This window comes from Centropristis striata, chromosome 2 (genome assembly GCF_030273125.1).
Source record: "Centropristis striata isolate RG_2023a ecotype Rhode Island chromosome 2, C.striata_1.0, whole genome shotgun sequence".
NCBI classification, from domain to species: Eukaryota; Metazoa; Chordata; class Actinopteri; order Perciformes; family Serranidae; genus Centropristis; species Centropristis striata.
The window spans coordinates 10,368,944-10,382,665 of NC_081518.1; the positions used below are offsets into that span (position 1 = coordinate 10,368,944).

The window sequence follows — 13,722 nt, forward strand, 5'->3', positions numbered from 1 at the left end:
ATGTTAACCTTTCTCAGTAAAATCTAATCCCAAAATGAGTAAAGTTTTTTTTTTTTTACTTTTATCCCCTTGATAATAAGCTGTAGTGTGGTAAAGAAAAAAAAAAAAGGTAAAAGTCTTACCCAAAGACGACGAGAAGACAGGCGAGAATGGAAAAAATGTGGATCCTGGAAATGTAGTACAACATTTTAACTGTCTAGATCATTTAAACACTATCTATAACTGCAACACTATTAAAAAACTAGCAATACAACATAACAGAAACAATACTAAACTAAAAGCATTGGTTGGATGGACATTTCCACTGTAGACTAACACTGGCAGTACTTCAGGTATGTACATAACCTTTTACTGCTCAGGTGAAGTTGTGCTGAGCATAAAGAAAGAACAGAGGGTCACTTTAAAGAGAGAGAGGTGGGGTTCATATAGTGATATTTGAACAGGACATCCTTTTCTGCATCTTATTGGCAGGTAAAACAACATGTGGATTTTGAACTGGTTCAGTTACATCTAATTAGTGTTTCTATGCTATGGAAAGTTATGAGCTCAGCAGGTCAATATATCAGCCTAAAGGGTGTCTCAGCAATTCAGCCATGAGCATTAAATCTCATCACAAATACAGTGGCTTGCAAAAGTATTCAGCCCCCTTGGATATTTCACCCTTTTGTTGCTTTTACACATGAAATCATGGTCGATATAATTTGGCCTTTTTAAAAAGAATTTGCAAAAGAACCCTCTTTAATATCAAAGTGAAAACAGATTTTTACAAAATAGTATAAATGAATTAAAAATCTATAAGTTAAAATAAATGATTGCATAAGTATTCATACCCTTTAAAATAACTGAACTAATTCAACAAAGTTCCAGCTAGTTGATGCAGCAGAGTCTCAGTTAGTGTAATGGAGATCACCTGAGTGCAGTTGATGTGTGTCAAGTGATCGTTGTATAAAAAAACATGTGTCTGGGAGGTCCAGTCTCTGGTTCATCACTATTCCTGCTACAATAGTACCATGAAGACAAAAGAACACTTCTAGTAACTCAGAGTAACGCAGTATGGTTTAAATCTGCCTAGAGATGGCCGTCCTCACAATCTGAGTGACCTAACAAGAAGAAGACTGGAGAGGGAAGTCACCAAGACACCTTGGACCACTCTGCGGGAGTTATAAGCTTCGGTGGCTCAGATAGGAGAGACTATACATACAACAACTGTTGCCCTGGTTCTTCACCAGCCGGAGCTGTATGGGAGAGAAAACAAGCTCATGAAATCTCGCCTGGAATTTGCCCAAATGCATGTGGGAGACTCCAGGGTCAACTGGAAGAAGGTTCTACAGTCTGATGAGACAAAAACTGACCTTTTTGGCTATCAGACTAGACGCTATGTTTGACGAACACCAAACACTGCACATCACCACAAACGCACCATCTCCAGCGTGAAGCATGGTGGTGGCAGCATCATGCTCTTGGGACACTTCTTAGCAGCAGGCCCTGGAAGCGTTCGGGTTAGGGTCTTCTTTTTGTCAGGTCACTCAGGTTGTGAGGACGGCCAGCTCTAGGCAGATTTAAACAAGGTCCATACTGCTTCCATTTCTTAATGATGGTTTAACTGAACTCTTTGTGATGTCCAGTGAGTTTAATTTTTTTTTTTGTAGTCATCTCCTGACTTATACTGTTCAATGATCTTTTCTCTGAGTTACTAGAAGTGTTCTTTTGTCTTCATGGTACAATTGTAGCAGGAATAGTGATGAACCAGAGACTGGACCTCCCAGACACATGTTTTTTTATACAACGATCACTTGACACACATCAGCTGCACTCAGGTGATCTCCATTACACTAACTGAGACTCTGCTGCATCAACTAGCTGGAACTTTGTTGAATTAGTTCACTTATTTTAAAGGGTATGAATACTTATGCAATCATTTATTTTAACTTATAGATTTTTAATTCATTTATACTATTTTGTAAAAATCTGTTTTCACTTTGATATTAAAGAGGGTTTTTTTGCAAATTCTTTTTAAAAAGGCCAAATTATATCGACCATGATTTCATGTGTAAAAGCAACAAAAGGGTGAAACATCCAAGGGGTATGAATACTTTTGCAATCCACTGTAAATGACCAAATTGCATTTGTTCATGTTTAATGAAAATGTACAGTTTATATACTCTACATGAAAATAGGTTTAGCTTAAATTTCTCTATATTTAGAAAAAATCTAGTTTAGCCACTTCATCTTCCAGCTGTACACACTTTTGGCAGTTGTGTGATGTCTCAAAGAAACCAGACTACATTGAGAAAAACAGTAATTTTACCCAACAGAATGGCTCTATGGCTGCCGAGATCAGGCAGTTTGTTTGTGTAATTATGTGACTTTGGTGATTTAGTTCAGAATCACCCTTTAAATGCTTTAAGGAGGGACAATGTGAAGTCATTCATATCTCTTTTTGAAATAGGGTTTTGCAAAAAAAAACTATTTTCTTTCTTAAAGCACACAGAATATATGATTTACAGTGCAGATATGTTTAGTAAAAAACATTAACAATTTAATTTAAATTCATTTGGACTTTTGGTGTAAAGACAAGCAGACACATTCTTGAAAACCAATGGCTGCAATTGCAAAAGATCATCAAATGGCATGAAAAGGCCTCTCACTTACAAACTGTACGTGTACTTCAAATTACTTAAAGAACGGGACCATTTTCTGGGAAGTTATCATAATGACCATGTTGAAACTAATGCCTGCGGGACATTTGGGTCTTATTACAACGTTATAAACATAAGATAAAATAAGATAAGACTTTAGTTATCCCGCAGTTGGGATATTTAGTTGTCACAGCAGCTCAAGATACAGACAGGGGAGTTTACAAAGATATTAAAAAAAACTGAATAAAGAATAAAAATAAGACATATACATAAATAATAAAATACATTATATACACCTTAAATACATAAAAAAAAACAAAGTCCTCTCCTGTGCGGAGATGCATAGTTATCATCGTAACCAATAGGAAGGTTCGATCTACGCTCCTTCCCTGCCTCCTGATTTAGTGCAACTAGTGTGTCGTATTAGCCAGAGCCCTTTAATAGACCTACAATAGCCAATGAGACTCCGGGTTGAGAGAAGGTACCCGCCTACCTTTGGTCATGTATGGCATGAACCACTCACAGCCCAGTGAGCTGATGACTGGCGTTTTGTATAGCCAATACACTTTCGAACACAACGGTACACAGCTTTAAGGGTGGGATTTAAATAGACAACTTTTCGAACAGTTTATGCATGTGTGTTCCAACCAACAACCATCACTCAAAAACAGTAGCACTCATAGTTAGCCAGTTATGACTCTCGGGGAATACACTCCAGAGTGTTACCTTTCAAATGGGATGAAAACTACATATTTACTCCAAAGTAATATCTGCAAGAACAGCTTTCAATTTACTTTTTTTGATAGGTTTCTTTTAGGCATTTAAGGTGAATATATAGGAATGCCAAAAGGCAGTGGGGTTTCTGCTATGTTGAGTTCATCAAATGGAAAAGTGAAATATTTTTAAGGTGGTTTGGTGGACATTCATCAGCCCCAATCTGATCTTTTTTGTTTTGACAATTCTCATTTTCATGAGAGGCATAGCAGGATTAACTATTTTTGAAAAACAAAATATTTTATTATTAACTATGCTAAAATGTATATGAAGATACCAAAATTTGCCTTTAAGTTCATCTATAGAAACTAAAATAGACAGATTTGGTTTATTTAATTTCACTTTACCAAATGCATACCATTTTTGGCTCATTTACGAAATTGCAGCCAAGAAAACTATAATTATTTATATTATATAAAACGATATGGATTTACTTCATGTGATTCCCCGACTGCAATTATTGTCTATCTGTTCTGGCAATGTTCAAATGCCCACAAAGCGTCATCTTCATAGACTGTATAAAATACTACTTGAACTTTCTTCTATCACTTCTAGTTCTATGTCTGGCTCGTGAACACGCTCCATCGCCAGCCGCGCTACTTTGCGCGTTCCTTTCCATCCGCGTGCCCGTGGGTTAGCCTGCGTGTCTACATTGAGGGGATCCATCAGGAAGAGAAATGCCGACAAAAATCATCTTTGAAGCCGAAGATCAAGCTATGGAAGACGACGTGGACACTGTTGTGGAGGTGGCGACCCTGAAGGTGAGCGGCATGTGTCCTGTCTCCGCGGACAGACAGAAATAACCGTGTAGCAGCGAGCCACGTCCCGTCCCGGCTGCTCCATGTTTGACAACATGTGCTGAACAAGCTAACCCTCGGCTAACCAGTCAGCTAACTGTTAGGAAAACGACATAAGACAGGGTTATTTAGCGGCTCTAACGGTGAAATGTTATTAACACAGCGAAATCTAAAGCGGTATGAATTAATAAAGCGAACGACACTAACTGATAAGTTAATGTTAGCACACGCTGTGAAGTTAGCCTAGCTGAAAGTCACATGGCGTGCCCATGTGTTAGTGAGCTGATCTATAGATCACGTGGATAAACTGCAAGACAACGTGGAAAACTTTTAACATGCTGCTGACGTGCGTGTGTATCTGCGCTGTGGGCGCGACCTGATGACGTGTATACAGCTGGGCCCTACAGCTGTTAGTCAAGTATTCAAAACAAAAAAATAGTCATTTAACTCGCCTGCTGCTAATGATTATTATTGTTGATTATTGGTGTTTTTTCCACAAAACATCACTTGCAGTAAGGGGGGCTTTAGTAAGAATTGTTTTGTTAAAGTTCTTCAAGAATGAACTTTGATGCTAAACTGTTAATATGTATTTGATTTATTGTGTACTCTATGTAGTGTCAAAGGTAAAAAAATAAATAAAAAAACAGAAGACTGGAGGAATAAAAATACTTATTAGTGTTTAAAGTAGTAGCGTAGTGTTTTAATAGGTAGTGTTTTGTAGATCAAAAGCAATACCATTCATGTATCTTTGGTTGTGCATACCTTATTGGTGTAGTTTACCCTCAGTGTTAACTTGTGTATTAACCTTGTGGTTCATATTTATGTAAAATTGTATCTTTTGTCTTAACTATAAGGCAATATTAATTTTGGCTTTTTTTTGGCCTTACTGTTTGGTTTTTCTTTGTTATATTGCCATCTGGATATTCCTCTTTTGTCTTGTCTCTCAAAGCACTGTGTAAACTCTGTTTTTAAAGGTGCTATTTAAAGTTTTATATTTTTTTAATTAAAACAGCAATGTGATGGGATAATGATATACATTCGATTAAGGTATTCATTTTATTACATTATGTGGTATCTGGTGGACATGTCCTATGTCAGTCTAGTGTGGATCGCCATTTATCTCCATAAACCTCCTCTTTTTCCACTAATGTGCCAATCACATAGTTTAGTTGCAAAACTGTCAAAGTGAATAACATGCTTTCTGTAATACCAGTAACATCTGAGACTAGCTCCAACACAATGCACTGAGACAGGAGTGAAACAAGCTTCTGAGCTTTGTTATAATCCGCCTATCTGAAATGATACCGTACATAACCACCTTGTTTCTTCTAAAATGTTTTTAAAAAAGACCAAGGAGGGCAAGAAGCTGAAGAAGAAGAAGCAGTTGGAGGACCAGGAAGAACAGGACGACCCAGACTGTGAACCTCCAGCACCAAAGAAGAAAAAGAAAAAAGACAAGCTGGCAGTGGACCAAGTGAACGGCCACACAAATGAGGCAACAGACATGAACGGCAACAGTAACGGTGTTGAAACACCAAAGAAGATGAAGAAGAACGCTGAAGGAGATACAGAGGTCAGTGCTGTGTTGGCTAGATTTCCTTACCTAAAAGATCCAGTGTTGGAGCTTAATGGATAACAAACTATATTTATTTTCCATCAAGTTGTTTCGTAAGCATTGGATGATTTGTCCTGCGCCTTCTATAACACTTAACTCTTTTTTGAATATAGAAAAAAAAGAAGAAGCAAAAGAAAGCAATTGCAGAGGCAGAAACCAACGGACATTCCACCCCAAACACCCCTGTTCAGACACCCATCCAGACACCCGCCCAGTCAAGTGAAGACTCTGCTAGCAGCGACAGCGAAAAAGAAACGGTACGACTTGCAGACTGATTGTGTTCAGTTCAAAGTGCAGAGTTTGTGTTTTTATTTACTGTATGATAACAGTTATAATTCTGTAAGATAACTACTTTATGAGATTCTTTGACCTTAAGCTCAACTGTTCTCGTAACTTGTAGAATAGGAATACATTTTCTTTCTTTTCTTTCTTTTTTTTTTGTTTTACAACAATGGGTAGCTCCCAGAAGATATTAGAACTTTTATAAAATGTCAAATAACAAAACAACCACAAAAGAACTGAAAAGCCACTACTTTCACTACTCAATATGTTTTCAACATTTTTGAATTGTGCAATTGTGCAAACATTATGCAAAATTGAATTCTACCATTTGATTTATAGTCCGACTCTTTTTATGTGTTCAGGAGGAGACACCGGAGCAGAAAGAAGGGGCCTTCTCTAACTTCAGGATCTCTGAAGTCACCATTAATAAACTTAAAGGTAAACATCATACATTTTCATGCCTTAGTTTTTACCACTGTGGACCAGAGGTGTACTGGTACATGTTCAAAATGTAACATTTGCTGCTCTGCAGGGGGAAAAAAAGTGTGCATAGTCTGTGTTTTAACATATCAGATTAACTTCACTTTATAACATATGTGTTTTTTTTTTTAATTGAAAACACATGATTTTTAATATTGATGGACATTTTTTGTCTGCTGTGGAAAAGTATTATAAGGTACACCATGTGTTCATTAAAATAATGAACATTTGAATCTGAATCCCATTTGATCACCACTATGAGCTGAGATAAGTGCATTCGTTCATGTAAGATGGGACTGTATTTGTAGTGAAAGTGCACTTTGGAGTGTTACCTGAGCTTTGGTGCTGCTGGATGCTAAATAACAAATAATCATGTGTTTCTCTCTTTCTCCCTGTCCTGTCATCCCACTTTCTTCCCCTCCTCTCTCTCTCTCTCCTATCACTCTATCAGCTCGGGGCGTCTCTTACCTGTTTGACATTCAGGTGAAGACATTTAACCCGGTGTATGATGGAGAGGATGTAATTGCCCAAGCCCGAACAGGAACAGGAAAGACTTTCTCATTTGCCATCCCTTTGGTGGAGAAGCTCCAGAAGGAAACAGTGCAGTTCGCCAGAGGCAGAGCTCCCAAGGTGCGCACATACTGTACACTTTCCCACCGATCAATGAAAAGCAGAATTGGTCCCAGTATCCGTTTGTTCTCATGACTGAGTGTTGTTCCTGTCTGTCTGTAGGTCCTGGTGTTGACTCCAACCAGAGAGCTAGCCATCCAGGTCGCAAAGGACTTCAAAGACATCTGCAAGAAACTGTCTCTCGCCTGTTTCTATGGAGGCAGCTCATACAACCCACAGCGTAAGTCTTGTGCAAAAACACAGATATCTTCTTTGCAGTAAATCTGAAATGGTACTTTTCAGGTTAGCTGTTTAAATATATAGGAAATGCATGACAGGACTTCTTAAATGCATCCAAAAGTTTTCATTTGGATTTTTTTAATGTGGTTTCTGTGTGCAATTTAAACATACTTCATATCCGTACTAATAAGACTCTCCACTCCTCCTGTCTAGTGGATGCTATCCGCAATGGTATCGATATATTGATTGGCACCCCTGGTCGCATCAAAGACCATCTCCAGAACAACAAACTGGACCTCTCTAAACTGAAACACGTTGTTCTGGACGAAGTGGACCAAATGTTGGACATGGGTTTTGCAGAACAGGTTGAAGAGATTTTATCTACATCATATCAGAAAGGTAAAGTAAATCTGTGCATGTGTTTCATGATGATCTTTTGGTTTGTTATTGTTTTGTATCTGTGTGTATGTATGTGTAAAAGGTGTAGTGTTTTGGTTTATGTGTCATATACTGTATGTTAAAGTGGATAAAAGGCTGGTATAAAATTAAATGTGTTTGTGTGTGCTCCTCTCCAGAATCCGAGTCCAACCCACAGACTCTTCTGTTTTCGGCCACCTGCCCCCCCTGGGTCTACGATGTTGCCAAGAAGTACATGAGACCAGACTGCAAACATGTTGATCTGATTGGCAAGAAAACACAGAAAGCTGCAACAACTGTTGAAGTAAGTGTGTGTGTGTGTGTGTGTGTGTGTGAGAGTGAGAGTGTGTGTGTTCATGTTCGTGTTCGAAAGAGAGAGAACCAGTTGGCAGAGGTGAAATTGGTGATGGGTGCAATTTACCAAGCCTTCATTTGCAATAAAATTGCAGTATTTATCATCATCAACACCAGTGGAATTGTAATTAAGTTTAACTCAGCCAGCTGTATTAATGAAAATGTCTCTCTTCTCGCTGATTTGTTTCCTTCTCCTTCTGTTTCCCTCTGTCTCTCCTTACCACTCAAGCATCTGGCCATAGCGTGCCACTGGTCCCAGCGTGCGGCCGTGATCGGGGACGTGATCCAGGTTTACAGCGGCAGCCACGGCAGAACCATCGTCTTCTGTGAGACAAAGAAAGACGTCAACGAACTTTCCATGAATGCATCCATCAAACAGGTAGACACACACTCATTCAAAGACTTAATAGTTTCATTCATACATTTTCAGAACATTACACTGCGTTACTATGGATCCCACTGCACTTCACGGCAAGACCCGTTCTGCAAAACCCATGCCTTACCTCCTTGTGGCTCAAAGGTCTTGTGGTTAACATTAAAAAGTGTATGGGGGGTTAGTTTTTCAACTGTCTGGTTAGCTCAGGTTGAAAGTCATGGGGCCGTCAAACACGGGGCCGTGGGTTGGACTCCCCGCTGCATGGCAGAGAAACATTTGTTTTGTTAACTTTGGTGGGAATGGTAAAGGATTTTGATCAGTTATTAAGCAAAACTAATGGGTAATGTTAACTTTCGGACTAAGTTCAGGGTTAGGGTAAACTTATAATTACGCAAGGTCTCATGTAGGTTTAATTGCCTGATTAAGTGAAATATCCTTTAATAAACAACTTCTTACATACGCTACGGCTGCATTTTGCTTGCTTCTTCCAAAGATGACGAGAAGACCCAATGCGGCGACATGACACTCTGTTACACAGGATGTAAAGCACCGTGCTGACCAATCCTAGTGTCACAGGGCGGGTCTGGTTGTGAACTGCAGTGGGATCCATAATAACGCAATTAGACCTTTTGAATTTGTGAAGCGAACAGCTGACATTTTTATTAATTTGCCCACCAGTGCTGTTGCCTTACCTCTAGAAACGGTGCTGAATAAAGAAGTAATTTCAGATTTTTTTTTTGTTTTGTTTATCAGAGTGCCCAGTCCCTCCATGGTGATATTCCTCAGAAACAGAGAGAGACGACGCTGAAGGGCTTCAGGAATGGAGCTTTTGAGGTTCTGGTTGCCACTAACGTTGCAGCCCGTGGATTAGACATCCCTGAAGTCGACCTGGTGGTCCAGAGTTCTCCACCAAAGGTGTGATGTGATGTGAATTTCACAACTTGAGTATACATTTGCTTTTATCAGATGTGCCATTTCTTTGTAATGTCGATTTATAAATATGTGCAGATTCCATTCACATAGGACAGTGTATTTATAAATTTGGTTGAATTGAAAATGGAAAACAGCTGCAGTACAATTATGCGCTTCAGTTGATTAATGATAAATTAAGAATTAGTTACTGGATGAATTGAGTGTTAATTGCAGCTATTAACAATGTTCCATAAAATATGAAAGATAAAGGCCTGTCACCTTTTATCCTCTCTGAAAATGTTTCTGTTACTGTGGTTGGTGTCAGGATGTGGAGTCATATATCCATCGTTCAGGACGTACGGGCCGAGCAGGCCGAACTGGAGTCTGCATCTGTTTCTACCAGAGAAAAGAGGAAGACCAGCTGCGCTACGTAGAAAACAAAGCGGTACGTGTCTTTTATGAACTCTTTTGGGGGAGGGGGATGGAGAAACAATGCTTTCAGTCACATCTGTGCTACACATGGGATGCAAGAAGAACATGGGCAAGAAGAAAGGGAAAATTAAAGATAGTGAAGACAGAAAAGGAGTGAGAGTGTTTCATTAGAGATTTTTTCACGTAGTTGGAAATACTGTGTAAAATGGCACCTTTTGTATATGAGTATCAACCTAAATGAATTTTATTTGGTATGCTTCCAGGGTATCACATTCAGACGAGTTGGCGTTCCCACCGCCAATGACATCATCAAGTCATCAAGCAAAGATGCTGTCAGGTAGGTCATTCTGTAGAGTACGAGCCAGGTGCAGCCATATCTATTAATGTTTTTAGAAGTATGAAACTACTGTCATTGATTACTATTTAAACCTTTGGACTGTCAGCCACATCTTTTGGTTAATAATGACTACTGTTAATAATTGGGCAACCTGCTAAAAAATGTTCTCCAGAATCTCGATACCTTAATGTGAAACTAATTTTCTTACAGTAACGAATTTTGTGGCAGATTGGGATGATGTTGTTTCTGTGTTGTGTCCAGGTTTCTGGATTCTGTTCCAACTACAGCCATCGCGTACTTCAAAGCGTCAGCTGAGAAGCTGATTGAGGAGAGAGGAGCCGTAGAAGCACTAGCTGCTGCCCTGGCACATATTTCTGGAGCCACAAGTCTGGAGCAGCGGTCTCTGCTCAACTCTGATGCTGTAAGTACATACAAATGCACTCCCAAAAAAACTGAAGAAAACCTAAAGACGGCACACAAAACAGTTATATACACACAAACTCATACAGTAAATTAACAGCAGCCATACAGCCGTCACAACCAGACACACATGTGACCTGTTTTCCTGTTACTTCCATACAAATATTCTGCTTGTCCTCAATTTAGCTTCCATCACCAATTTGTTGTGCTTAAATTGAAGCGGTGTATAGCCATAATTCCACTAATTTATTGTTTCTGTTTGTTTTCGCAGGGTTACACCACTATGCAGATGGTGTGTTCTCAGGAGATGCATAATCTGGGTTACGCCTGGAGAGCCATCAAGGAACAGCTTGGAGAAGAGTTCGAGAACCACATTCAAAGAATGACCTTCCTCAAAGGCAAAACGGTATGTAAACATGGTATTTACAATATTGAGTTGCTGCTGCGGTTAACATCCAATTTAAAGAATTGTATTTGTTACATTTCCTGTTTATTCAATTAAAAACCAAGGTGTGTTTTAGTATAGAAGCCACTGTGGCCACTGCTTGTTAGACTAGGGGTCTGAGTAATCGCTGTACTAGGAAAAGTATACCTAATTTGGTGTATACAGTTATAAATTGAGCAGGGAGGTAGGCTACAAACAGTTGGGTCAGATAACAGCCAAAGAGTACTTTTCTTAGATCTGTAATTACGATTTTTTTGCCACAAAAGGCCCCCACAGGCCCTCATAATGGAAAGTAACAGACAGCAAAATGAAAAAGTAAATGGGCAAACCAGGTGGTAACCGAAAAGACCAATTAAGAAAAGCAATTATGTGTATGTCATTTCTTTGACAGTATTGTTTAGTTTAAGTGTGGATTCATCTACTACAGGCACACTAAACATAGTACACAACTAATTATCCACAGTGAGTAAACGGCAAAGCATCTGTTAGCAAAAAGTAAATGTGTGAAACCTTCCAGTAGGTGTGACCATGCCTGCTGTGTCTCTGATTCTGATGGCACATAGACTGACTCCTCTCAGAAACGGAGTGAGACAGACACTCACCATCTTTCCTTTATTGTGTTTCTAACAGGGAGTTTGTTTTGATGTCCCAGCTGACAAAGTCAAGGAGGTTCAGGTGAGAAAAACTGTGAATACTTCCATTTGCTCAATATGTGTGGTGGACTGTGTATGCTTAAATTAGTGAAGATAAATAGGCCAGAGGAAAACATGAATATTTTTGACAGACTGTGGTCGTCCTGCTAATGTCCTTCTCACCCCACCTTATCCTACTACAGGACGGCTGGAAGGATGGCCGCCGCTGGCAGATATCCGTGGCTACAGAGCTCCCAGAGCTGGAAGAGAAGCAGTTCAATAACCGTGACAGAGGGTTTGGAGGTAATCGAGGAGGAGGCTTCAGAGGGGGACGAGGGAGGAGTTTTGGGGGAAACGGCGGTCGCAGTAACGGATTCCGGAGTGGCGGCGGTGGTGGAGGCTACGGCAACAACAGAGGAGGACATAAACGCAACTTCAGTCAAGCTTTCGATTATTGAAGTGGCAACCTCTGGACTGATAACACGGACTGTCACTCATCTGGGCTGGCAGGGTTTGTCCTGGCTGTCAGTGAAGGGGATCAGTGCAAATTCATCATGGCACAAACTGAATTGTAACCTTCAAATATTCATAACGTTCATATACAGAACATTAAATGACCAACGTCCCCTCTCTGGAAATAAAGTAAAAATTTCATTTTATCAGATTTTTAAATTTATTTCCAAGTAGCTATTCCTACTTGTTTTCAGACTTTCTGAAAACTTTCTGAACAGTATATTTAGGAACACTGGCAGCCATCTTGTGAGGCCTTATGTGTGCTTCTTTTAGGTGACACGATAATTAAAACTCATGAAATGACATTTTTACTACATGAATTAGTGCGCTATTCATATGTCTTGAATGGCAAAGGAACAAGTCAACTTCAAGTAAAATATAGGCATTATATGAAGATGTGACATGATTGAATGAATTATGTGTCATCAATTGAGTTTTGGGTAAAGTGTTAATCTTTTTGTACTTAGTGTTTGGGGAATGGTAACAGCAATCAGAATTGAGCCTTAGTCCAAAATATAAGGGACCTTACTCTGGCCTAACAACTTGTAAACATGCAAGTTTGTAGAACCACGGAGGTGCACTGTACTGCAGACACTGTCATGTGGGAGGTGCTGTGTTTCTGCCATGAAATGGGTGTTAACCTTTACAGTTGTGCTCAGTGTCAGATTGCTGCCTTACCCTCAGCTGAAACCTCTCTCCCCAAAGATGTATTGGATGATTGCTTTGCAATTGCCTCTATTTAATAACTGTATCTACTTCTTCCATTCATTTGAATGAAAAGACTTATTCATTAAAAAAAGGTCAACTCAGGTTGTGTTTCTTCTTTTTAAAGGTATGTGAAATAAGCATATGTAAAAGCATGAATGTTTTGAACTATAAATATCAATGTGGACTGCTTCTTGGTACTTAAATTTTAACCACCTGGCCTTTTAAAAAGATAGACATAAGTGCATGAATGGATTACTCAATTTAGTGTAATACTTGAGACTGTCAGGAAAGCACACCAGACAGAATTATTTTTGTCACCTTTTGGCCATAGAAATGAAATTTAAGACATTTATGTCCAACATTTAGAAGAAGAAAATATTTTGTATCCAGTTAAAGGACAAAGTATTCGTGTTACTCGCAGAGCAGTTTAATGTGATGAAAAGATTATTGCCTGTGGGATATCTTTATTTCTGACATGTAGTTATATCTTCCCTTTACAACACAAAGATATTGACCACAGATTTATACTTATCAATTTTCCAGGGAGTTGACATTAATCTTAGAAAATTCTCTTTACATCATTACACTGCTACAATCTTGACACAATATTAAAAAGAAAATGCAGAATAAATGAAACCAGAAACAATCCATAGAAATACATAAAATACAAGGTTTAAGAATAAAATGTTTTAAAGTATTAACGTGCAAATATCGCATTTAATAATCTTGACTGGCACTCT

At 39.0% G+C, this 13,722-nt stretch overlaps 1 protein-coding gene across 1 annotated transcript; it reads left to right on the forward strand.

Annotated features, from left to right (window-relative positions):
- Positions 1-4,014: 4,014 nt before the first annotated feature.
- ddx21 (DEAD (Asp-Glu-Ala-Asp) box helicase 21) lies at positions 4,015-13,084 on the forward strand. Its single transcript, XM_059357131.1, has 16 exons — positions 4,015-4,174; positions 5,559-5,783; positions 5,939-6,082; positions 6,470-6,545; positions 7,039-7,217; positions 7,320-7,437; positions 7,650-7,835; positions 8,012-8,157; positions 8,437-8,586; positions 9,337-9,498; positions 9,821-9,940; positions 10,191-10,264; positions 10,526-10,685; positions 10,956-11,090; positions 11,760-11,804; positions 11,965-13,084. Exons 1-16 carry the CDS (start codon positions 4,091-4,093, stop codon positions 12,217-12,219), a joined length of 2,259 nt encoding a protein of 752 aa, XP_059213114.1. The 5' UTR covers positions 4,015-4,090; the 3' UTR covers positions 12,220-13,084.
- The last annotated feature ends 638 nt before the right edge of the window (positions 13,085-13,722 follow it).

What these genes read in the sequence shown, in the direction of transcription:
- ddx21 (XM_059357131.1), top strand. Translation starts at nt 4,091, where the DNA reads ATGCCGACAAAAATCATCTTTGAAGCCGAAGATCAAGCTATGGAAGAC. An exon ending in ACGCTGAAGGAGATACAGAG is followed by an intron (nt 5,784 to 5,938) that starts GTCAGTGCTGTG and finishes TTTTGAATATAG; the next exon opens with AAAAAAAAGAAGAAGCAAAA. An exon ending in TCAAGCAAAGATGCTGTCAG is followed by an intron (nt 10,265 to 10,525) that starts GTAGGTCATTCT and finishes TGTTGTGTCCAG; the next exon opens with GTTTCTGGATTCTGTTCCAA.